The sequence below is a fragment of the Hippocampus comes genome, unplaced genomic scaffold (assembly GCF_001891065.2).
Source record: "Hippocampus comes isolate QL1 unplaced genomic scaffold, H_comes_QL1_v1.1 scaffold559, whole genome shotgun sequence".
Classification (NCBI taxonomy): Eukaryota; Metazoa; Chordata; class Actinopteri; order Syngnathiformes; family Syngnathidae; genus Hippocampus; species Hippocampus comes.
The window spans coordinates 1-26,813 of NW_017804977.1; the positions used below are offsets into that span (position 1 = coordinate 1).

General features: G+C 43.9%; 2 protein-coding genes across 4 annotated transcripts; one reads left to right on the plus strand and one right to left on the minus strand.

Annotated features, from left to right (window-relative positions):
- Positions 1-6: 6 nt before the first annotated feature.
- LOC109529602 (transcription cofactor vestigial-like protein 2) lies at positions 7-5,923 on the minus strand. Of its 2 annotated transcripts, XM_019892984.1 has the most exons (3): positions 5,737-5,923; positions 3,722-4,109; positions 7-300 (listed from the first exon to the last, which is right to left on the minus strand). In XM_019892984.1, exons 1-3 carry the CDS (start codon positions 5,815-5,817, stop codon positions 269-271), a joined length of 501 nt encoding a protein of 166 aa, XP_019748543.1. In that variant the 5' UTR covers positions 5,818-5,923; the 3' UTR covers positions 7-268. The 2 variants fall into 2 exon arrangements, with proteins under 2 accessions (XP_019748543.1, XP_019748541.1); XM_019892982.1 differs by lacking the exon at positions 7-300 and having other exon boundaries at positions 2,392-4,109.
- Positions 5,924-15,256: 9,333 nt separating this feature from the next.
- Positions 15,257-26,444, plus strand: ythdf2 (YTH N6-methyladenosine RNA binding protein F2). Of its 2 annotated transcripts, XM_019892994.1 has the most exons (5): positions 15,257-15,479; positions 15,713-15,737; positions 19,238-19,317; positions 21,041-22,735; positions 26,236-26,444. In XM_019892994.1, exons 1-5 carry the CDS (start codon positions 15,453-15,455, stop codon positions 26,308-26,310), a joined length of 1,902 nt encoding a protein of 633 aa, XP_019748553.1. In that variant the 5' UTR covers positions 15,257-15,452; the 3' UTR covers positions 26,311-26,444. The 2 variants fall into 2 exon arrangements, with proteins under 2 accessions (XP_019748553.1, XP_019748560.1); XM_019893001.1 differs by lacking the exons at positions 15,257-15,479; positions 15,713-15,737 and adding an exon at positions 15,780-15,882 and having other exon boundaries at positions 26,236-26,443.
- Positions 26,445-26,813: the final 369 nt, after the last annotated feature.

Below are 26,813 nucleotides of genomic sequence, written 5' to 3' on the forward strand. Positions count from 1 at the left end.
AGTCTAAACATGGCAATCTGATAAATATTGGCTCCGCTCTCGAAACAAGTGAGCCGTGCTTGGTTGTTACCTGAGCATCTGTGATGTCATTTTCAGTTGACAGAAAGTGGCACAAGAGCCACAAACGGTTGGCTTTGAAAACTGTTTATTGGTTTGCTACGGTTCGGGCAACGGTGAAAGCTACGGAGCAAGATGGCACAAAACCAATATCACGGATTTTTTAAAAAAGTTCAAGAATACATTTTCCCTTTTTACTGCTACAGTCTGCTTACATCGGGGCCAAGCTACAATCAGACCGACCTGCAGTTGGGGAGAAAAAAAATGGGTCAGTTGGCACCCAGTTTGGAATTTGCATTGCAGTTCCCTCAAAGGACCGGACAGAAGAAGAATGTTGATTGGGCTTTTGTGAAGGTCTGCACCAAATTGTCAATTGCTGCATCATATTTTTTTTCCGTAAATTTAGTGTTGCGCTTGGATCAATAAAACGTTCCCCACCCATGGTTTAGGGATTTGGTGCCTTGCTCAAGGGCACATCTCTTCAACAAGCAATTCCAACTGTCATGCAAGCCAAGTGCTTATGTTTGAACTACAGCCAGTGATTTTCCTCCCATTTACGAACAGCGGAAACGCAGAAAATAGCTGTGTCCCAAACCGGACTGTACCGCCTGGTGGAAACGGGGCTTAAAAACAGGAGCGAGTGCGTGGCGAATTGTAGATGGCAGTCACATGACGGCTTAGCCCTCTTGCCCAGATATCTTCCCCATTGGATCATACTGTCACACTGCGCTAGCTCCAACAAGATACAGAAATAAACACAACCACATGTAGTGCCGAGAGAGAGAAAGAGTGGGGCGGAAAGATAGCGCGAGACGTTATATCCCAGAATGCCATCTATTTAAGGCCGACGCTGTGACCTAGAGGCAGCCCAAAGAGTCTTAAATCACTGCCTGCGGTGACATCTCTCACTATCGTGTCGATTCGGCCCTCGTGAAAGTCTTAGAACACACTCGTGTGCGAACACAACAGTGACCCTGTGCGAGAGCCGGCTGCCCCTCTCTTCAGTACCCCGCACCCCCACCTGTTGTTTTTTTTTTTCTGCGCCCCTCCCATCCTCCTCCTGCTCCTCCTCGCCCTTGACAGAATGTCAGCAGGCCATTATACGTTTTCAGCAGTAGACTTTTATTTTTAGATATTCTTTTGGAAAAGAGACACCGCATGGCCCACCGAGGGGTAGTGTCCGATCACATGGCGTATAAATCTGACAGCAGCCATTGTGGGTGGTGTGGGGTGCGGGGGGGGGCGTTTTTGAAGGAGGATACGCCCGCCACGAGGCTGTGTGCTGAGTGCCGTGTACAAACATAGCTTCTGTTGTGAGGCAGGGCGTGTGTTGTACTGACATGACGCGTTTCAAAAGTGTGGTCAGAGAGACCGCATGCAGGTGGACCGACTGGCTTTTTGACGTTGCACCAGTGATGCAATAACAAGCGTGATTTTCAACGTCATTTGGATGTTTGGAAAGGCACAGTGACCCCTTGAGAAGAAACTGCATCTGCATGCGTTGCAGATTTAGAGCATCATGACGAGGAGCTAGAAATTTGCAAGGGATCAGGATTCATTGTCTGAAGTTGTTTTAGTGATAATGTATTTGTTCAATTAGGCCTCAGTAAGTTTGAAATTCTGGGGTATTTTTTTTTTTGAATGATCATTTATTCTAAAATGATGATCCATGTTAAAGTTTCACTTTGCAATGACAGCTGTTTGCATATTTTTTTGTTGAAAAATAGTGCTGTGAAAAAAGATGTTTTCCTTGATGTGATGAATAATTGGGACCAATAATCATGATTACAATATCGATCAAAATAATTATGATGATCATTTTGGCCATAGTCGTGCAGCTCTAATACGAGTGAACTCAACTCAGCTCATCAGGCAGCGGTTTGGCAGATCATTCCTCAAAAAAAGAGGCTCCGAGCTGTTTATTGCCACTCCCAGTTGAAGTTTTATGTCAAACTAAACATAAAACTAAGAGAACTAGCATAAGTAATAAGAGCACTTTCCCACTGAGGGGCGAACGTTTGGGAATTATTACGAAAGTAGTGAATGAGGTGTTCTTGTTGGGGTTCATCAGGGTTCATTCCAGGTTGCAAACCTTCGCCAAACATTCGCCTGTCCTTTTTTTGTCACTAAGGAATTTTGTACATGAACGTCTGGTGACCATTTGGTCAACGTTTGCAACCTTGAATGAACCCTGACGATCCCTGACATGAACGTGCATTCACACCCTTCGCAATTACTCACAAACATTCGCCCCTCAGTGGGTTACGGGCTTTAGCCTAAGGCCAACAAACAATGCAAAATGCCATAGACGTGCTATCAATTAGGCGACCTCATAATATTTTAAGCAATAAATATTTGAACGCAAGCGGCGCATCAACAAATGTCGACAGCCAACATAACAATTGTCAAGGGAGTATATATTCTTTATCCTCTGAACTCAACAAAGTGACCCTTGGACTTATATAGCAACCGAGAACTTCATTACCCCCGACCCCTTATACCCTGATGTCTGATACTCATCCTGTGTGCCTCAAAATATCTCACAAAGGCAACTCTGCCACCTTTAAAACGCAGCATCGGTTGTGAGCTGCCATGTCAAACTGACATTACACGTTACAAAAGTGAGATCAGAAAGACCCCGTGCAGACTGACCAGCATGATAATATCGCCTCAGTGATACAATATAGTAAGATTTGCTTCAAACATTTGGAAGTTTTTCAGATACCTCAAAATTTGAATGCACTTAAGGTTCTAAAATTTTGAACTGACCAATATTTTGGGGATAATTATGCTCACAGTCCCTGCAAAGCAAAATAAATCTAAACAATAAAAATAATCATCGAATAAATAAGTCTTCAAAATTCAACACACCACAGAACACCAATAGTGCTATTGACAACCCTGCCAAATGTTAATGATTTAAAAAAAAAAAAATCTTCATCTACTTAAGATAAAGCTTTAAAAAATGTTGAGAAAAATCATGCCCGTGTCTCCGCTCACAAAGGTTGTGGGTGTGTCCACCTAGTATGCTGGAACCACGCTGCTCTCAGCTGTTGACAGTCAATCAAATGTTTTAACCGTTTTAGCCATGACCACAAAAAAAAAAAAAATACCTGAGCACAAACAGATCGCCACAATTCGGTACTGCATATAGTTCTCAGTCTTTACTTGTTTTCAGCAGTTACTTTCAAGCTTGTTTATTGTGGTGACTGACCGACAATGGGGAAACATGTCAAGTCCCTGCACTCCATCAAAGGTACAAATTCCTGGTGAATGTGTCTCTCCATTGTGGGTCACCACACAGCCACCCCCAGATTCACCATAGCAAAAGCGCTTCATCGAATCTCTCATAAGCGGTCAAAACGGCCGCTACTTGTTGTTTAAACCGTCAGTTTTGGTGTGGCGAGTAAATGGGACACAACTGTCAATCTACTGTCTCCTATTCTCATTATTTACCACATCTCCACAGGTTGTATTTAGAAACAAATCTAAATATTTACTTTACAGGGACTTGAATTATATCATAGATTGTGATAGAAGATTGTTTACATATCGCTCAGCTCTACCGTAAATGTCGCGGTGCATTTTAAGTTCATTCTGAAATTTCACGCAGATTTTTTTTGTGAGTCATGTGTAATCCGCACGTAGCAAATGACCACCATACCTGGGGTACCAGCGGCCTGTTGCTCCGAAATTCGCCGCTTGCCTTCCCCGTCCATATAGGAGCTGAGGGCCCGAGAGAAGTGCTCATCCACCACGCTGCTGATGTCCCCCTGGTAGTAGGTGAAAAGCACACAGCGCGAGCTCAGGTACTCGGCCTCGGGGCCCTCCTGCTTGTCCTTGGGGCCCTCATCGGGCCGTGAGGCCGCGGGCGTGTAAGAGGAAGATGAGGAGGCAGAAGAAGAAGATGATGATGATGACGATGCGGACGAAGATGACGAGGTCGTCGATCCGCCAACGGAGCCCTGAACGGCGGACATTCCCTCTGGAGCCCTGGGAGTGTCCATAAAATCCCGGCACAGAGGTGAGGTACTACTCACACCAGTGGGAGTCTGGCAACAAGGAAGAGAGTGGAGGCAGGTGTCATAAATATAGATTGGTAGATAGATTTATATTACCGACTGTATGTTGAAATTGATAGTGGATAGACACTGGATATAGGTTGTTTGGAATTGAAATTGGAAGGCATGATTGTAGATATGAAGATATACTGTACTATGCAAGGCTCCAAAAAATGAGCTTTGCATCACAGTTTGCCAGGCAAAATTTGCATTTTGCGTCTCATCAAAATACATTGAATAGCAAAGCTGAGAATCAACCGCCAAGACTGTCCTGAGAAGCTTGGCTGTGCCGGACTCGCACACATCGCTCACCTCACCTGCCACGGGGAGTCGGAGTGTGTGGCAAGCTGGCAACGAGCTTCTGCTTGCTAATAGTATGACGAAACACCAAGCTAATTTTCTGACAATGATCGTTCTCATGAAGGAGTAACGAGGAAAGACTGACAGGTCATGCTAATTACTAATAAAACCCAAGATTTAAATGGAATCCTGAGACACTGGAATTGAGTGATTGAGTAGCCCTGCAAATTGGCTGACAACCAGTTCAGGGTGTACCCCGCCTACTGCCTGAAGTCAGCTAGGGTAGGCTCCAGCGTGCCCGCGACCCTTTTGAGGAAAAGTGGCTCAGATATTGGATGGCGAGATGCCTGGATGGATGGATGGAGTGATCGACTACACTTTTCACAAGAGGTCTGGCTCTAACTCAACTGTATTTATAGAGCACTTTAAAACAACCACCGCTGTATACAAAGTGCTATACATGGAGCAAAAAGAGCAGGCAATTAAAAAGTGTCTTCTTAACTATGCTACACAGCTAACAGGACCAAAACCAGAAATTAATTCTATTTTACGTCAGCCAGGTAGTGCAGCCTATAAGATGAAAAATATTATTTTAGTTTAAAATAATTTTAATATCAGTTGTTAGTTGACGTTATTTGTCTGTTTTGACAATCGTATCTTGAGTTTTGATTTGGGAATTTTGAGGTCTGCGCAGCAAACACAGCAAGGTATCTTTTGAGCTTTGCTAAAACACCATACAACCCAATCACAAATACGAAGTTTAAACTGAAATTTATAGTTGTGTTTGAAATTGCTGCACTGAAAATATAGTTCGCTGCTGTACACGATGTGAATTGAAGAAAATCAAACAGTTGATTTTACATCAAAGAAAACCAATTGTTCATTTGTCATATTGTCGCGTTTTTATTGTTTCATAATAATACCTTTGCTTCGGGTCGCTGAGATTAACCTGCAAAAAAAATGTTTCCTCATAATTAGGGAGTTGCTCCTCAAATCAAGTCGACGATTAGATGCGGATGAAGATGCAGATGTTCATATAAATGATGATTTAAGTACAGATACGTAGCTCAATATATAACATCGAGATATGTTTGTATAATCCTGACATTTTTTTTCTAACATGGTTTTGATTCCAAAGTGTATTTTATTAATACTCAACATTGTTCTCAGGGTCACCTGCAAAACAAGATTTGAAACTTGGGAGGAAAAAAAATTTTGAATCCTCAATACAATCCAGCCTGAAAATACAATAGAGATAAATCACTGACATTTTATAATGATAATAATAATCATAATAAAATAACAAAATGTGTCCTACCTGTAGTGTGTTGATGAAAGCAGGAGCTGCGTATGAGGCGTAATGTCCATAGGCTGGGTACATAACATCCAAACAGCTCATGGTAAATGAGCGCAGTCTTCTTCACTCTTGTGCTGAGTGCCACTTTTCCCAGCAAGACGGCGACAGCATTCCACTTTGCGTGCGTCTGTGTGCGTGTGTGCAGGCCGGCGAGGCAACCCGAGTAGACGGCGGTGGAGCAGAGAGCAGCAGCAGCAGCAGCAGCAGCCTGAATGGACATGAAGTCACCGCACAAGGAGCACCCTTAAGTGTGTGCAAATGCGTGTGGGTGTGTGCGGGTGCCGCAACAGCTGCGGCAGCGAAATGTGTTGGGTGCTGAGGGTAAGTAGGACTGCCCTGTACATCTCTGTGTCAACTCCTCCCACTTGGTGGACCACCAACCAACCACCGCCACTGATCCGATCCCATTACAAATACCTTGTCCTCATCTTTAATATGGACTGTAATGTCAATTGGTTATGATAACAGTGTGAAATCCAGTATGCAAATTCACCCGTCAACAAATGATACTTACTTTTTAAAGCAGGCGTCATAGTAGACTTCTCCAGATTCATTTTTTGCGCTTCTGAGAATCTTTTTTTTTTCATCATAATAAGGAATGCATAAACACTTATCTATTCATTAAAAATGGAAGTGTTTTCAACAAATGTCTTCAATTCCATCCACCCATCTTCTCTACCGCTCATCCTCACAAGGGCCACAGGTGTGCTGATGTCTTCCACCTGAGTGATCGGGCACACCCTGGACTGGAAAAATGGATAGAAAGCAACCATTCACACTCACACTCACACACAAGGATGATTTTGACTCTTCATTGAACCTAACATGCAGGTTTCTAGATTGTGAGCGGAAATCTACTTATGCAAAGTCCACATAGGAAGGTTGTAGCCCAGACTCAAACCGTCAGCCTCAGAACTGTAAGCCGGATGTGTATATTGTTGTTGTTTTGTTTTGGGAAGCTGTTTTTGAGAGCACTCCTGCCTGGCCTGCCTGCCTCCCTTCAATTAGGTCCTCCTGAGTTAGACGATTGTAGCCCAAACTCGACCAGGCGAACCGCTTATCATGACATTTCGAGAGTAATTGAAACTTCAAGTCAATTGATGTAAATGTTCCCTTTGAACCAATGAACGGAATAACGATCATGACGTTAAAGACTGTCTGCCTTTTTGTCCCTATCTTCTCTGCAATCCTGAACTGGATTAACACAAAGAAAATGGTTGGATGGACGGTTAAGGGTGACGTCCACGTTTTATCAGCCAGGCTCCAGTCTTTATACGTGTGACCCTGAAGAGAATTTTAGCAAAGGGAAGTAGTGTTACATGCTTCACTAGGAACACCTGCACGTTTTGGTAAAAGCATTTTCTCCCTTTTCTTTATGTTGAGGAAATTGAACAACTATATTGTCATGTTTAACATTGGGCTAAATGAATATTTAAATTTTAGTCCCCAAAAAATCTGGTTAAATTAATCGGAATTTATAGCTGTCATTTCAGCTATTTTAGGTTATTAATGAATAGAAAACATCCTCACTTTTTACAAGGCAGTATTAATACTAGCACAACACTGATTATGACAGGGACTGCACGGATCAAGCCCTTTATTTCCTTCCGTGTACCCTGGCCACTTTGCGCTGTGTTCAAGCTGAAAGTGTATCCACACTCTTAAAACAGCCATCGGTTGCCAGGTAAACCTTTGAGCCATCTCAAGTATTTAGTGTGTTCCCAGAACAGCACGTAGGTGTCAACTATAGGTTGCATACACTGCTTGTACTGTACCGATACAGAAGGCAAAGGCACTCTGCGCTAATCTGCGGCAAATTATAACCCATTAGCAGCACACATTAAATCAGTTTGACCACACACACACACACACACACACACACACACACACACACACACACACACACACACGTACCTGTGTTATGTCAGTGTCGAAATGTATTGCTCAGTTATAGAAATATCATAAAGAAAGCAAGCAGCAGATTTTTTTTTTGTTGTTGTTGAAAGCGCAGCTTTATTAGATAGAGGTCTATCTCCCTTGTTTTAACACTGCTGCTTGGGCACGCCAGTCTATTTGACAGGCACTTTAGAATGCCTCGGAGAACAGTGCGGAAAATGTGCAGAATTCCATGGACAAGTGTCAGATGAGGTGGAATGTCTCTGATGTATGCCAGTGGACAAGCTTCCTTGGGAAGTTACATCGTCCCCCTGCTTGCTTTCCCCGCACTGGAGAACATAACCAACATCTCGCTATGTCCGCGACATGGATTGTATGAATAGCTGGTAGCAGGTTGTCACCACGTTAAGGGAGCAGAATGTCCTCCCAAGACAAATCGTGCACCCAAATCCGATTTTGCTGCGCGTGGTTACAACAGCTAAGGTTTGCTAACCTTAGCCTCATGTACTAAAGGGGCTCCATATAAGTGCAGACTAAGTGCGAGCATGGCGCTGAAGTCAGGCGGCGTGATGCAATGCTGAAACTCTCAGTGTTGCACCAGCGTGATCAACAGCTGCGGCTGACGGAAGACAAGAGACACCACTAATAGTATTCATGGCAATGACCGTATTACTCACTGTCGCGCTCACTGCCATTTCCTGGCCTCGTCCTTGTTACCAACAAGCTCTGTGTCTGAATGGTCAGTCTTTTCATCCACAAGACACCTTTCCCTAATGTGTTTGCATCTCTGCTGTTTGTTATCAAAAGATCCCAAACCACAATGGCACTTATTAGTGACGGGACAATGAAGCTTCAAAATTGCTTCATGAAGCAGTTGTTATATTTTCACTCCTCTAGATGGCACTAGTGGTTTAAATAAAAGGCTTTAAGAAGTGGCAAGTCAGTGTACTTTCAGCCCAATGTCGAACAGAGATTGCCAGAGGAGTCAAAATATATAACTGGTTAATGCAGCAAATGTGAACCTTCATTTTTCCATTACTCGTACTTAGCAAGATCGATCCATCCATGCTCAGTTATCACCGTGCTTTTTAATTTATTTTGTTGCTTTTTTTGTATTTCGGGCCTCTGTGCGTTTTTTTAGACAAATATTTCCTGTCGTCATTTCTTTACTACAGCATTGGTTCCAGTGCCTTCCGATTTCCAACAGATGCAGCTGTTCCGTTTACGGTCTAGGCCTGTGTAAAGAACCAACCCTTGAACAAAAGTGACAAAATTATAGCTTGCCGTATTTGTCTGTTCGTGTCTGTGTATTTGTACGTCATCACACTACTTTCTGAGTCATGGAGATTTCGTTTAGTTTAGTTATCCGTTTGTTAGCTGGCTGGCTGCTCTGTTTCTTGTTCATGGAGAATGGCATATGACAATTTCAATTGATGGACGGGGTTCTTCTATTTGCATTCTGGGGCAAGGTGAACATTTCGAACTAAAAACAGCCCTTGGACAAAAGTGAAAAAAATAGAGTGCCGTATTTGTTCTTGTTTGTCCTTTTGTCAATTGCCATGCTACTTTCTAGTTCATGGAGATGGACATTCGGAAAAATATTAGGCTGATGTAGAAAGACTGTTCCATCCTGAACAAAACGACAACAAAATAAAATGACAGTCAGTTCTTATATGTAAATTTTACAAAAACTAAGGAACGTCATTTCGTTAGCCTGTTAATCCATTTGTTAGAGAGTACGTTACCAGTTCCTGGAGAAGACGTTAAATGTTTTGAGTCTACCATTGCCCTCCTGCATTTGGGGGAAATGTGACTCCAATGGGAAAAAGGAAAAACAATGCACAAAAAAGTATTTGGGGTGGTGGGGGTGTTTGTTTGTTTGCCTGTTTGTTCATGAGCAAGCAACTTTTGTTCAGAATATTCAGAATGGCAGATAGAAGTCTTCCATTTGCATTCTGGGCTGGGGAGGGGGGAATGGATCCAACGATTGCAAAAAGAAAATTACTGCTGGCTTCAATTTTGTTTGGATTTACAAAATGTTATCCTTTCTTCATACGACCCCCTCCTCCATAAGGTTTAGTGGAAATCATCGGCGTACTTGTTGCATGATTCTGCTATAACTTATCAAAACAATGACTTTGGCCTTTAGTTGAGATAATTTTATCTACAGTTATTGCAGGTAAAGAACGCTATGTTCAACGGTCTGGCGGAGTGTGTGCTCACTTGCGTGTGTCTACATTTACACCTATATGCTGAAAATAAACAGAGGTTACATCACTCCCTCTGACCCCGGCCGCACATCTTGGCCCCGCCCCTCTTAAAAGTAGTCTGAACGAACAAACGCTCCCATTGGCTGACGAGTCGCAGGCCAGCTGACACATTAATGGCAACCCAGTTTTATTTAGACCTCCATTTTCATTACGACACCGCCATCAATAGTTTAGAATAGAAATGCCGGACGGTGTCAAATACATAGTCAGTTATAGAGACTTTACAAGCATCATAACAATACTGTAAATCCAAAGTCAAAATAACACTAATGTCTAGTGCACTGCAGAGATGAGTTTGCAAGAGAGCTGAACTCGAAACCGAACAGCTAGCTCCTGAAACAACAAGGCCTTTATTAAGGTCTCAGTCCGGCTTAGTCTCAAGGGGGTCAGACGTTGGGATTCTACTGCGTTTTGTGTGTGTGTGTGTGTGTGTGTGTGTGTATATATGTCCAAGACCGAGATGTACAGCTGCCCGCTTCCACACAAACTCATTTCAGCTGTTCAAAATCATCTCCGCAGTGTCATCGGAAACACACACATGCGGGACCACCACATATGGACAGGTCTGGCCTCTCTCATGGTTATACGCAAATGTTGGTGATAAATCCTCCATGATGTGCAAGTGTGTGGGTATTTTCTTCCCAAGACAACTTCACCATTGTCCACACAGACTGACATGCGGAACATTGGGAAGTCAGGGGCTTCAATGAAAGAAAAAGAAAAAAAACTAAAGAAGTGTGTGACTGTAATTTTGTTGCATGCTTTAAGTATAACGTGCATTTCAGAGGACTGGTGGATGGATGGGGTCCATGTTGTTAATTATAAACGCCACGCATTGAACTAACATAGAATGACTCCTCTTTCACAAAAGGAGTCTTTCAATCTTGTTGTAAAGACTTCTCCGGAAAGGATTTCTGCGTTTCTTATTTTTTTGTTTGTTTTGTTTTAATTCTTCTGATAATTAAGCATATAATGGAAAGAAGGAAAAGTGTGCCGACGACCATGGAATCAGAATTAGAAATTACGGCAATTAGTGCTCTGGCTGCTCACTACAATATGGCTAAAGCAGCAAGAATAATAAAAGAGGGCCAGGGAATTATAAAATGCAGAGTTTAGTCACAAGTCTTTTTCACACAGAGATTTTGCAAAATGACTTCCGAAGACCCGTAACGGAACATCCGCTGTGATTGCCTGTATCGTTTACATCGAAACAGGATATTGCTGCAACTCTTCCACACAGGCAGTGCCGCACCGCTGTCCCAGGCTGTAATATGCCTCTCGCCCAAAGTTGGCTAGTATCTTCCCCAGCTCACGTACATGCTCTCTGTCTCGTAAGAGCACTGAGTGAAGATGGAGACTTCTACGTGGGTCTCACACGCAAGAATGTGGTTAACTTCTCCATTCAATTTGATAGCTTTTGTATAATTCTGTTACCTAATTATCTCATTTTTTTTCCCCCGTGTACTCTTTGCAAGTAAAAGAAGCTAAGGACACAGACGAGACACACAGTCCTTTTTAAACACCCGGAAAGCTTGCAGTTTATTAAAGACTAACCCTTTGAAACGAACAGAATGTGAATTAACAGCATCCTCGGGGAGGCTGACAAGTGCCACATTCCTGACATCTCCTAACCAAAAGTGTACTGCCGCCAAAGCGGAGTTGGGTCACTCCAGTCATGCACGCACACAATCGCAAATTCACACAAACGCGCACCAGGATATCATGGCTACACGACCAAGGGGGGAAACATATTCAGGCGCATGGACGACATGCACAGAAAGAGCAATCGAGACATGTGGAATTGTCGCCCTCCCGCCTGACATTTGTGCTCCGTGTGCCAGGGGGATCGGGGTGGGGTTGGGTGAGTTGACGGAGATTCGGCATGTCACATGGTCAAAAGAGGGAAGATTTACGACAGATCAGGTTCCGCATGGGCAGCATGGTGTTGTGGCCTCAGAATGCTCGGTATGGCAGTGAGATCAGACTCCGGCTTTAGTTTGCACACGCTTTCTGGCAACTGGCTAAGGATATGAATGGCCAAAGTGGTCTGTCCGGCTCTGTCAATGCAATCGCTGGTGGGCAGATGTGGCCGCAAAAACAACACAATACTCGGAAAAGTGACTCCAATTCGAGGTGAAAAGACAATGCAGATTGGCTTATCATGTAAAAAGCCATCTATCTGGCACAAATTGCCAAATAATAACTACTTTCAGGCAACGATCTTGCAAAAATTATATATCAAAGCTGTAAAAAATATTGGGCACTATTTGTATAAACAGCCCACTTGCGCCGTGGCACAATACTGGCCTACCCCGATTTTTGTGTCATCAGACCAGTCTCCGGAAAGCATTCTGGCACAGTGAGGGTGTGTCCTTTGAGATGTAACTGGCAGAATATGTTTTTGGGTGACAGAAAGTCATTCGAAGACCACGTTTAAATACTGGGGCAGCTTGTTAATTTCGATGGAATTTGATCAGGGCACAGGGAGGAGACAGATTCTGAGCTCTGTGTGGTACATGTCAGGTAGATGTCAGATGTATTTCATTTTATGTGAGAAGCCAGCATCCAACCTTATGGACCTCTGCGTTATATTTATTAAATACTGCCACTTGGGCATCACAACTAGGGGGGGGGATAGCGACATGAACGATCTGTGGTGGGGGTCGGTCTTTAAGTGCTCATCTCCCGGCGCAGATCTGCTTCTGCCATGTGGAGACTGGAGCGTGTGTGACGATTGCACAGCTTTTGATGAAAGGAGCCACTTTGATTGGTGGCGATTGAAATAGGCGGTGACTACTCCCACAGCGGCGCAGCCCTCCCTCTTACATGCCCTCATCTGCGAAAGTGGGTCTAACCCGCCTCTGCGCAGAGATACACTGCATCCACACCGAATTTACGCTCATCACGAAAATAGAGCTCCTGGTATTTATTCGATTATGCTTTTTTAATCAAACCTAGCAGAATGGGATAATTCTGCCACTACGTGACAGTTCACTCACGGCTCTCGGTTTGGTAATGATGAACTTCACGACTAATTGGCCCACGCTGTCTATTAGAGGCGACAACGCTATGCAAGTATGAATATTAAAAAAAATATATATATATATATGTGATTTATTTAGTTCTCCTAAGCTATGGTTTGCTCCTGGGTGACATCATGGAGCCGTGCAGTTATTTTTATTGGCTGGTGGCAATCCCGCTCTTCTCTGGGCCATGCCACCTGTCCCACTCCACAGCAGGCTGGCAGGCAGCTGCCCTCTAGGGAGGGAGCACAAGTCGAGCACTCAAAAGTGATTGAGAGTTGAAAGGATGAATATGATACATGCATGTCGTGCTCGTGCTTCTTAGTATGTTCATGAGTCCTAACGTCTTGCTGCTGCTAATAGCAGCAGCAAATTTTGTCGTTCCTCTTTTCCTAAACAAAACCAATAGCCCCACCTGTTATACAATGTAATTTTCAAACGCTTGTTCACTCTTGCAAGGGGGGGGGTTGAAGCGTGTTTATGTGACTCTAAGGGTGGGGTTATTCCTGGCCCGTGTCATGTGTTCTTAGGTGCAATTTAGTCGCATGCCATCTGACCAACCTTTGGCCTCGAGCAACGCTTAATACAGAAGCTACCAGGGGGATAAAGTAACATTACAGCAACAACATTTTGTTCCACATTTCGCCTTTGATGATGCCGGTGACACAGCAGCATAATTCATATCATTTTGTGACCGACATCAATATGGATTGTGGTACCTTAATTTATGCGTGACCCAGCTTTACAACTTTTCAAGATACGGGTTATTTGAGGAGGTAGGGAACAAGCAAAAGCAATACTTCTTCAAAACAGAGGCTAAGTGCAAGCACACAATTTTTAACAAAAAGAATAAAGTGTTGTCTGCTCAAGCAAATCAAACCTTTCCCTTATAAAAGTCTGCTCACGTAATACTAACACATACTGCAAAATGCAATAAAAGGTGTTTAAAAATGTGTTTTGAGTTATATTGCAACTGTCTTCTTCTGTGTTTTTTCTGTCATATCTACATTTGGTTTGTCTGCATAAAATATGCTGCCCCCTGGTGGCCAAGGCGCACACACCAGACACCCAATGCCCATTACTGGACAGTCACCTCATGTGGGTGAAGAAATGAGGCAGGGTGTGGCCAGTTTTCTATTTGTGACAACGATGTACATGTTGCTGGTGCTTTTTGCTCTCTCAAACACCAGCTGAACAACTATGGGCCTTTTATTTGATGGAGCCTTGTGCGCCTGTGATCTGAAATGAAGGTTCGCAGGGGGGATGAATTCTCACATATTGCCGCGGAGGCACAAAATTCTAGGCTGAGTTTTAAAGTACCCTTGTCAGCTCACTGAATATGATACTTTTACAGGGAGTGGCATGTACAAATAAGCAACACAGATTTTTGTATTTTTTATTTTGTTTTTATTATCTTTATCTCGTTTAGTGGCTGAAATAAATCAATGTGCATTTTGATTAATTATTATATGTACAATTTGTCATGAAAAAGGCCATATGTACAGTGCTGCAGTGGCAGACACAGTGACTGATTTGTGGTGGCCTGGCACGTCCATCGCCCACCGACATTGTCTGATTCAACATTTGCTTATTAGCCATAACATGAATGACTGTTAATCTACACCCGCACTGTGGGAGTCAAAGATGAAGAACAAAACGAAGTGAACCATGACATGCCGTATGTACTACCATCATAATGAGGAGTAGTGTTCCACCTTGTGGAAAGGACGTGCCATTACAATAAATGTTTTTGGGTTTACCTAATGAGGTGTCTGATTAGTTTCAGGTTGGCTTTAAATGAATAGAACACAAAGACAACAATCCCACAAACCTCATATGACATATACAGTCCCTAAGGTTTAGTATTTTTTTGCAATTACGTGCTACAATGTTACTTGACAGTTTCTGAGTAAATTAACTTGCCCTGAGACCAAATCTAAAAAAAAAAACTAAGAGAAACCAATGTTTTAAAATAGTTCTTAAAATGTCAAATAAGTCTAGAAATTGCATTTCAAGGGGTACGCTAGACTCTGGAGTACTCCTTAAAATGCCATTTTCTCTTGTCCCACCCATTACCCCTCAATGACCAAATAGCACATTTTTCGACCTTGAATAAAAAGGGGCCGTTCTTTTTTTTGTTTGATATTTTAAAATGGTATATTAAAAAGTGTAAAATACAATATTGTTTTGCAGAATCTTCCAAAGAGGGCCATCTTGGCATAAAGACCCCTACTGTACTAGTTCTTCCGCGACTATAGGGGGCGCTCGCCTGTTGTTTCTTAACGTCATCTGCAGGCTGACGAGGCCGTCCAGCCATGTTGAGAAGTCTGTCAAGCAAAGTGCAGCCCGCCATTGTGTAGACACCAAGCAGGCTGTGTAGGGAGATAGGGGCGCTCGGCTCAACACTTCATCCGTCGCGACGCGAAATTCTCCAGCCTGCCGCTCGTAATATATTTAGGCACTCAGCCGGGGGGAATAAAACAAAGACATGTCAGCTAGCAGCCTCCTCGAACAGGTAAAGAGAGGTATTTTCTGAAGCAAATTGTCAGCATCGCGCGGCGGCTACGGCTAGTGAGTGATAGCTTAGCTTCGAGAGGCAAAAAGCGGCTGTGGCTAAGTAGTGCAGCAGTAGGCCTTGACCACCTGCTAAACGGAACTGACTGCACAGCCTAGTATCTGTTCATCAATTTTTCCCCTTCCTCTTTCCTCATAAATCAAACCTTCATGAATCACCTGGACCCAATCCAGAGACCGAAAGGCCAAGCAAATAAAGGTAAGAGCCTCCCTTCGCTTCCGATCACTTATTTGGCACTTGAAAGCTCGGGTTAACGTGTGCTGGTCGCTTTGAAGCGCCGTAGCCACTGATTGTCGTCCAACACGCCTGCCATGTACGTCGGGAGTGCTAAATGAGGCCTACGGTGAGTCGACTGTAACGCGGGTCCCCACGTTTAAGCCCGAAAGTTGGTTACATGATGCCCATCCGGATCCCCCCTTTTCCTCGCTAACCCGCTTTGTATCGCGATGACACGTGTGCGAGGGAATAGTCCCCCCACACGGTCCCCATCCCGTAGCTCACTTTTCGGACATTGAGCTTGTTTGAAAATGTCCGGCAGACTATCTGGTAGCCCGCCGGCTGGGGGAAGTTCATGTGGAAAGCAGCCTTGGCGCTCATTCTGGACACTTGTTTGCTTAGCCTGCTAGCCGCTAGCTGGTTGCTAGGTTAACCCCGAATGACACGTCTTCCGGACATGGTCTTCAAGGAGCACTTTTAGATCGTGAGATAAAAAAGATGGACATTTTATTCATCCCCCAAGGGAAATTAAAATGCTACAGCAGCACTACTCACACGCATAAACTCGTATTTATCCATCAGAAACAACTAACAAAGTCCAAACAAGAGCAGCATTGGGGAGCAATTAAAAGACATTGAAATCTAATCGGTTCAACATTAACAGTGGCACGGTAGCCCGCGGCCACTGCTTGAATGTGGGAGGCTTGACTGAGCCTGGGCAGATTTTCTAAACAAGGGGGGGGAAAAAAAACCAACATTTTCTTAGCATGTATTTTTCAGTATTTTGAGTTTTCAAAATTATCATTGGATAAAATAGCAGAGCTTTTAAAAATGTATGAGAAGCACGCACCTCACCGGTCAATTTAATTGAATGCACTGGTGAAGCACTATCCTATTTCGGTCGCAAGGCATGTCTATGTTGACTGCCACTATCTTTTTGTTTCATTAATAAAAAGTCATACCGTGTAACATATTGCATAGGGACACTCAAAACGCAATCCAGGCTGGCATAGTTCATATTGCTGGGAGTTTACACAGCCCATCACGATGTAATGTATTAATGTATAGACAACCAACATCATGTGCGGGGCTGAAGATCTATCCACTTTCTGAACCGCTTATTGTTACCACGGTCGTGCATGGACAAATTGGTACAGAACACACAAGTTGATGACGTTAAAACACACATTTATCATTAAACACCGTTGCAGTACAGTGTGAGTTTTAATTTTTTTTTAAATTTCATGACTGATTTAGTCAGTGTTTGTAAGACCAGGTTTCCTGCAGATGCTTCAAGTCTAAAACTTGTTTTTTCTTCATGCATGTACATGCACAACTTTTGCTGGCTTTTCTACTCGACGGCGCTTGCCCCCTGCTGTCACTCAATATTTTCCCAGATTATTGGAGTCTGTCAGTTTGACACCCGATGCCTATGGCATGTTTTAGTTTTGTTTTTCAAATAAACTATCAATAACAGTTTGGGGGTAGCACTCTACATTCATTGAACAAAACAAATCAAAACAAAGAATTGAGATGTAGCAAACACTTATTTTGTAACAGCTTTTGCTTGTCCGCTATGTTTTTTTACACAGACTGTCTGCACGGGTCACAAATTTTCATAGATGTGTGGTGCGGAAAATGTGGGCAATGTGGACGACGTGCAGAGGAGTTTGGTTACTGAAATGGCGTAATTTCTTTTTTTCATGTAGCCATGGAGACGCGTCAGCATAAACGAAGTTGAAAAAGGCACTCACTCCAGGAGTCTAACAAGACGTTAGATGTTTTGACTTTTAAAAGTCTTACATTTATGGTTTTATGATTGTTAATGGTCTTAAATCTCAACATCAAGTATCAGTAAATAATTTCCTGAATGAATTGCGGTACCGCGCGACTACGGTAGCGGAACCAACAACACAGTGGCGGTTTTCGTCGGGTCTCTTGTGGGCAGAGGCATGTTATTTATAGGGCCTAACTTTGGACAACATGGGACATTGGGATCATTCTGAAGTTGGAATTACATTTTAATTTTGAATGTAATTGCATTTAACGTGCCTGAAGATGTAAGAACCCCACGTAAAGAAAGATCCAAGCCAGCAAATGTCAAATCTTCAGTTTGATTTTATAGTCCCAGAAACCCGGAACATGCAAGAGAAACGGGAATGAGACAGAAGTAATATTTTCTAAGGGTTTAAATGATGTGGCATCAAGACGCGAAATATGAAAAAATCATCGAAACCTATCGTATTATGTCGTGAATATGCAGGGTTAGTGGCAGGGCAACCACAATTTGGCTCATGGTGGCCCAGCCCGACAGGGCCACCGCTCAAGAAGGCTTCATGTAGGACCCTGCAAATAAAAAAGCAGGAAGACAAATGACCCTGAATATTCAGTTGCTTGAATGTTGAAATATGGCAAGTCATAAATAAAGTGCGGTCATTTTGTGCCAGGTGTTGACTATGATTTAACACCATTGTCATTTACGATTCTTGATTATCCCATCCATTCATTTTCCTTACCGCTCATCTTCATTTGGGCCAGCTGACCGGTGCCTCTCCCGGCGATGTACGCCCTGGGCTCGTCTGCAGCCAGTCGCGTGGCCTGTTTTAGGCAACCGTTCACACTAACACGTACACAGAATTGAGAGCAGGGATGGGCAATTAATTTTCCAAAGTTGTCATGTTAGAAACTGGTTGACGAGCGCCACGCCAGCATGCCAATGTCAATTGTGTTCCATATTCATTTAATGTTTATTAGAAGCATTAAATTGTATTGTTTCATGGAGATGTGACTTGTGTTGTTTTAGCAGGGTTCGCCGTGGATGCTAAAACGGTCGTAAAAGGCATCAAAACTTGTGAACTAAGTCTTAAGAATGGAACTTAAAAATTGGGGATTTAACTTGCCTTGACGTTTGGAAAACTGCATAATTTCAAAATAACAATGGTCAACAAACTTATAAGCAGTCAATACAATTGCTTGACCATTACCACTCTAGTTACTCACCCAAAAAGAATCCACAATGTGCACTTTTTTTTTTTTTCTCTGTATTTTTAAAGCAGAGAGTGGCGTCACTAATACCGCCTGGCGAACACGGACACCTTTTCTTAAGAGCTGGGTGACTTTTTAGGGCAGTAAAGAAAGCACAAAAATATGTAGTGAGGCATAAATGGATCTATTTTCGGCACATTGAAAAATTTGCCACTAAGCATACATAATCAGCAATTATTTTGCTTATTATTAACGATGAATGCACCTGAAATGTTCTATATTTAGATGATATGTGATGGGCCCCTACTTTTGCTGTTCTTTCGATGAACAGATCTGGTGCTGATCAGAAGATAACCAATTCCATGTGGGGGGGTTTCTTCTTTTTTTTTTTTGCTCTAGATGCCCTAATTCATTCCAGTCGTCACATTACTAATGCTAATATTAACAATGTCACTTAGATGCTTAAATGTTGATATTTACCTCTGTTTTATTTGCAGTACAAAACGGAGCTGTGACCCAAAAGGATTCCTTGAATGATGATGAGTTTGAGCCTTACCTGAACACTCAGGCCAGACAGGTAAGCGTTGCCTCTCCTTGTTGAGCTTTGATAGCTCATTTACGAAACTTGAGTGCTCGGAAACGCACATTGTGTAGCTTCGGATAATCTAACGCAGGGGTCCCCAACCGCCGGTCCGCGGACCGGTACCGGTCCGCAGGGCCTTTGGTACCGGGCCGCACAGAAAGAACTTGCCTTAATTCCGTTTTATTTCAGAATACGAAACATGTTTTATTTTGAAAAATTACCGGATTCTCCGTTACATCCGTCTGTGTCACGCTTGACACACGTCAAACCACGCTTCTCCATCACGTGACCGATTACTTCAAAACAAAACGCAGAAGCTCGCAAAATGAGTAAAAAAACTGCTTGAGATCGCAAATCACAGCGGCCTTAAAAGTACGTTCGAGAACAAAATTACGAAGTAGACTGGACATAAACCACACACTTGAGGTGTCATTGTCTCCTATTACCCCGAGATGGGACTGTCTGATTGCAGAAAATCAAGCTCGGGGCTGTGGTGAGTCGTCATTTTCATGCACTTTGAATTTGCGTTGTATCGTATTTTGAAGGCATTAAACATTACCAGAGCGATAAGAGTGTTGCGACCAGATTAGACGCTCCTTGTGTTTATTATTATATTTCGAAAACACCACAGTTTTCATGCAGCTCATACCATATTATTTTGTTGTATTAATTCCGCCACACCTTAAATGCCGGTCCCTGAAAATATTGTCTGACTTAAACCGGTCCGTGGGGCAAAAAAGGTTGGGGACCCCTGATCTAACGTCACACCTCGCATGTGGGAAGCTGACGCTGCACAACAATGGCAGTTCCTTTTGCAAATGTAAATCATCAAAAGATTTTCGGAACTCCTGCATTTCCTCCAGTCATAGTTTACTATTTATTTGCAATGATATTGGACACATTATACCAATACAGTGGTACCCTGACTTTAGGACTGACTCCCAGCCCCCATATTTCCAGTTAGAATCTACTGCTCAGCAATTTTTTAAATTATTATATACCGAGTTACGAGCAGAAAATTTGCAATATGGGCTTTTGAGGGTGACAGTGAACTTTAAAACAAGCAGCAGTTTACACATACATTTTGATACGAGTATGACAGATCGCTGCCTCTGCATTTCCTTTCTTTAGTAACTTCATTATATACTGTACATGTTGATAATTGCATAATTGGTGGATAGCAATACAGTATTCCAACCGCTTCAGTTCATGGTAAATGACATGCTTGTCTGTATTGTCAGAATTTATTTAGATCCCCCCCCTTCGCTATTGACTGTGGAAGTATTTGAGGTGGAATATCTTGCACTTCCCAGAACTTTTGATTGCAGGACTCAAATTCAAATGAGGTGGTGTAAGGAACCCATTGAAGTTTTTATTTGCAGGTAACCTAAGGGTGGGGTGGAGACACATTTCATTGACATTAATGGTTACTAATCAGCCTTCTGCATTTTAAAGATGCTCTAAATTTTAGGTTTGGGTTGTATTGCATTTATTGGCCTTGGATTATTGGTCTCTTAAACTATTCTCAATAGGGTTGTGGGGTGGGGGGGGGCGCCTCAGTATTGCGCGTTAACATGGTTTTTATTTTTTGTCTATAGTTGTTGAGGTATGAATTTCACTAGTGTTGTAGGTACAGTACATTTGATTTGTGCGGCAAGTCCTCACACAGTAGCAAATGAAATGTTGCTCTGACTAAAACACCTTTGTCTCCCCGTAGAGCAATGCCTATACGGCCATGTCGGACTCCTACATGCCCAGCTATTACAGCCCCTCCATAGGATTTTCCTACTCCCTAAATGAGGCAGCGTGGTCTACCGGCGGGGACCCTCCTATGCCTTACCTGGCCTCCTATGGACAGCTAAGCAACGGGGAGCCCCACTACCTCCCAGATGCCATGTTCGGGCAGCCGGGCCCCTTGGGAAGCAACCCTTTCTTGGGCCAGCACGGTTTCAACTTCTTCCCCAGCGGCATCGACTTCTCGGCATGGGGGAACAGCAGCTCTCAGGGACAGTCGGGTACGCCGCAGAGCTCCGGCTACAGCAGCAGCTATGCGTATGCTCCCAGTTCCCTGGGAGGGGCCATGATTGACGGACAGTCCCCTTTTGCATCCGCTGCCAACGAACCCCTAAACAAGGCGCCCGGTATGAACAGCCTGGACCAGGGCATGGCCGGCTTAAAGATCGGGGCAGTGTCTCCCGGGGGCAACGGGGACATGGCTCCGAAGGTGGTGGGCTCTGGCTTACCGGGAGGGGGTCCTCTGGGACCCGTGTCTTCTGTAGGACCCCCCAGCATGCCGCCCGTCTCGATCACCCCCGCCAAGCCTGCCTCCTGGGCGGACATCGCCAGCAAGCCAGCCAAGCCTCAGCCCAAGCTGAAAACCAAGGGTGGCATGGCTGGGGCGTTTTTGCCGCCTCCGCCCATTAAACACAACATGGACATCGGCACGTGGGACAACAAAGGCACCGTGCCAAAAGCGGTCACGCCTCAGCAGGTGCTCCCAATTCCGAGCAATGGGCAGCAACCCAATCAGGCGTCCCCCCAGCCTGGAAGTACGGCGGCAGGGAACCCACAGATGCCCCTGAGCAATGGACAGCTGGTACCCCCGGTTTCCCAGATGGGGCACCATCAGCTCCCACCCAGCGGGCAGCCCGGCATCGCTCAAATGCCCCAGCCGCCGCTCTCCCAGGGCCCCCCGCCGCCGAGTCAACAGCAGCAGGCCGCCCAGTCCACCCGCTGGGTGCCCCCGCGGAACCGGGCCAACGGATTCGCGGACAGCGGCGGGACCGGAGTGGGCCAGTCGCCTCCCGCCTCCTCCGGGGTGGGTATGGTTGCCGGGGTGTCCTCTGAGCCTCACCCAGTCTTAGAGAAGTTGCGTATGGTCAACAACTACAACCCCAAGGACTTTGACTGGAACCCCAAGCAGGGTCGCGTGTTCATCATCAAGAGCTACTCGGAGGACGACATCCACCGCTCCATTAAGTACAACATCTGGTGCAGTACGGAGCACGGCAACAAGAGGCTGGACGCCGCCTACCGCTCACTGGGCGCCAAGGGGCCGCTCTACCTGCTGTTCAGCGTCAACGGCAGCGGGCACTTCTGCGGCGTGGCCGAGATGCGCTCGGCCGTGGACTACAACACGTCCGCCGGCGTGTGGTCGCAGGACAAGTGGAAGGGGCGCTTTGACGTGCGCTGGATTTTTGTCAAAGACGTTCCCAACAGTCAGCTGAGACACATCCGGCTAGAGAACAACGAGAACAAGCCGGTGACCAACTCTCGGGACACGCAGGAGGTGCCGCTTGACAAGGCCTGGCTGGTGCTCAAGATCATCGCCGGCTACAAACACACCACCTCCATCTTTGATGACTTTTCACACTACGAGAAGCGTCAGGAGGAGGAGGAGTGTGTGAAAAAGGTAATGTTGACCCCCGGAAGACACTGAAACGTGAACTTATGTGGAAGCTTAGATATTAGAAGCAGATGTGTGCAAGTGTAGCATGTTACCTCGCGATAGCTAATCAGTACTCCTCAGTCGTTTGAGCAGTCATTCATTATGTTCAAGTCCAATCTTTGTCAATGAAATGAAAGGTACTCGGATCATTTTTAAATTTGTCTGTCAAATGAACTCCAGTGAATCCTCCCTTGTTCACTCTTTGAGAATTTCCCTATTCACCTGTCTACCTGGAAGCGTAGTCTGGGTTGTTGACACGATGGAGCGTGTTCACAGCATGTGCATGCAGATTTGCGGTGCATTTTAATTCAAGTCATCAGTTTGTTTTTCAGGCTTATGGGTTTGTAATAATAGTGTTTTGGTGTCACAGTTTGTAAAAATATTTCCCATAATGTCGACTACTACGGACAGCAGTACTGTACATCCATATAGTAACACACTCATAATTGGAGCCTGTGTTTGAATGCAGTTGAAATGTTTGAACATAGGAAAGAAAGTTCATAAAGCATACCTGAGTTCTGAATAAGTTATGGCAGGGGTGTCAAACTCAACTTCTGTGCTTGCCGCTGGAGTCAGTCTGGGCTGCATTGAATCATGCCCCCCCCCCCCTCCAAAAAAAAAGAAGTGGTTCAATTATTAAATAAAGTCATTAGGGTTGCAACTATCATGTTTTGGAAAATCAACTTTTGTTTTTTTTTTTAAAGTCACGTTTTCTTCAGAGACTGAGATTTTGGGCTATTTTATGAGACAAAGTGATGTCACAACCACAGTCACGATTTTGTCAGCTGAAACAGCATATTTGAGTAAGGCCCGTTTGTTTGAAAGGAAAAAAAAATCAGTACTGCAGCGGTGCCAGGCTCTCAGTGCAGAGTAATTTTTGGCTCTTAACCAAACTTTGAAAAGATGGCCAACTTTTCTTGCTTGCCTATATCGGGCACTTGATTAGCGGCTAAATGCTAACACTGGCAGCCAGCACTGTATGTCACTGTCAGTGTTTATTTATTTATGAGTGCCCTTAATTAGCAATTGAACATGATTTTGTGTTGACATCGGTGTGCGACAGTTTTTGACGGCAATATTGGTTACTGTCGGGAATATGAGTCAAGACAGCCGCCACGCCAGCATTCGCTGCCAGGCACAACTTCAGAATAAAAGCCTACCAAGACATTGATGTCCATGTATTCCTTGGTGAGCTAAGATTTATTTTGAAGTTGTCCTCACCTCATGCTACCGTCATGCATAGCAAAAACAAATAATGACCGCCTCCCCGAAGGTGCACGCAAAATAAACGGATTCTTGGGAGGCAATGAAAAAAATTCTGCGAGCATTTGTTTTCATCGAGGTACTCGACAATTGCGCATCTCACCGCTACAGTTAATCCAGTCTTCTCAATTCTTTAAGAACAGTTTGGAACATTGGTTGTAGAAGATTGGTGACCCAGTTCTCTCGCTCATCCCCCCGATACTTTGCATACTCCTCAAGATGTCTAGCCGAGTAATGGCATCTGATTTCTTAAGCACTGCAACTTCCTCAGTTCATTCAAGACACGTTGGGGAGCCCCTGTACTCAACAAACACTCTGTCCTCTTCTTTTTGCCACCAACCACGTCACGGCATGTTTTGAACAAGACATGACTGGGGATTGGGTGACAGAATATCTTTTTCTGCCACATGGTGTCACTTCAGAATTATGTTTCGCAAAGCTGTCATGAGCCCGAGCTATAGTAGCCCATAAGCGGGGTGGGGGGGGGGACGCAAATGTTCCCCAGGCTGCGAGTTTCAGTCGGTTGAAAGTATAAAACTTTTATACAGGGGGCATCAGTTGATCCAAGTCCTTGCAGGTGACATTTTGAGGTTACAAAACGTGTGCAATTAGTGACTTGGCACCTTGGCGTAAGAATGTCCTCACGAGGCACACGTTTCGAGTGACTTTTTTTTGAATGGGCTAGGAGTGCTCTTCACACAAAATATTTACTGTAATTATGACTTGACTATTTTGTTCCCGATAGAAATTCAGGTTTCGCTGCTGTCGTAATAGCAGGGCTTCTTTGGAAATTGCAGAACCCCTCCCCCCGTAGTGTGTAGGGTTACTTTCTCCTCCCGCTTTTTGATACATGTGCTCATGTACAAGTCTGGTAGGAACAGATCAGGTTTTTTTTTTTTTTTTTTGTCGAAGCCTCTCCAAGTTGGATTCAGTGCAGGCAGTATTTGAACACCATTCCCCAGAGGGTTTCACTCACCTTGACTGAACTCTAGGCACCATTTTTTTTTTTCTCTCAATGAAATATTCAATTTTGATGTCACAATTTCACAATTAGGAGCTTGGAGATGGTTAGGGGACAAAGGCAAACTGTCAATGTTGCTTAGTGCTATTTTGACACTTGAAGGGGTTATGTCAAGTTTAAATATTAAGTGGCCTTGAGTGAAAACCAGAAATGGCTGCCTGCGCTGTTCATTTCAGGCTCAAAATGAAAATGGGGGGAAAAAAAGAAAACATTAATGGAAATTGTTTTGGTTATGTTGTGAATCATTTGGCATCAGCTTCACATTAACCAAGGAGTCGTGGTTCCACTCATCATATTTTGTGCATCCTGGAATGTTTCTTCCGGGCAGCCTCATGATGCAAATTTGGTACACCATTTTGATATCATAAAGTAGTGCTCAATGGAGTTTTGTATCTGTTTGTTTCTCTAACGCTTGAAGGCCAGAATCCAGAACATGAGACACTCTTCAGTTTTCAAATGCAAACATTTCTTTGTATTTTCTGGTGAACGTCGCCGCCTCGAAGCAAATGCAGTGACGGAATTTGCTTCATACACACTCCACAATTCAACGTCTCCAAGTTGACATCCAGCACAAATAATCGACAAATGTTTCATTTCATTTTGGATTGCTTATATGATTGGCAACATATTCGAAACTGCCCTCATGAAGCGTTGCAGTTGGACACTACCGCAAACTATCACCCCATTCTGACGATTAAAATAGTACCTTGCATCAAAATGTTTAATAGGAGGTCGTTTGTCTAAAGTATTAGCTGTGGCTTTTGTTGAAATACTTTTCTTGGGTATATTCGAGCAGTAGGTTACTGACGTGCTACCAATTTTATTGATGACATGCTTGAAGAGTTCCTCAGTTGCATTGCGATTGCCATTTATCGTCTCAAAGTTTAGTATTTCAAAACATTTTGAGGTTTAAAAATAGGAGCAATTGTTTGAAAGGTTTTTTTATTCACATCTTAAACTTACACTAATACTAACGCTTTTTAGTAGAGCCTGGTGGAGTGTGCGCTGGAGTTTTATTTATTTATCCTCCCCTGGAAGTTTGGCTTACTTCAAATATTATGGGATACTTTTGTCGAATTTACTGTACACATCAAGCTTTGCTCGGTTTCATTGAGTTTTGAATTGTGAGCCAGTGATCAAAGTGGTCATCTGTTTTCCACTTGGTGTGTTTTTATGGCAGGTGGAGGTCCAAGGCAGCGAGCCATATCCCAGCAACCCAAACAGGAGTCATTACAGGCTGCAGGTAAAGTCATAGACTGATGTTACACTTGTCACGGAAGAACTGTTGAAACGATACGTTCCGAGAGGCTGCTCAACCTCAACTTTTTGTCCTCTGTGGAAATAAAAGCAAGCATTCAAACTGTAGCCATCATAAATCTGTCATTTCTGCACCACTGGTACTTGATGCAACATTTAAACCATCATTTGGGTTTGAAATAAACGAGCAGACGTACACCGCCACTGCTTCGCCAACTAAAATGACCGTTGTACTTTGGTTGACATGATGATGAACTCAAGTTTGTCATCGCTGGCATCGGTTGGAATCCTTTTGCCTTCAAAATTTTTTTTGTCGAAGCCTCTCCAAGTTGGATTCAGTGCAGGCAGTATTTGAACACCATTCCCCAGAGGGTTTCACTCACCTTGACTGAACTCTAGGCACCATTTTTTTTTTTCTCTCAATGAAATATTCAATTTTGATGTCACAATTTCACAATTAGGAGCTTGGAGATGGTTAGGGGACAAAGGCAAACTGTCAAT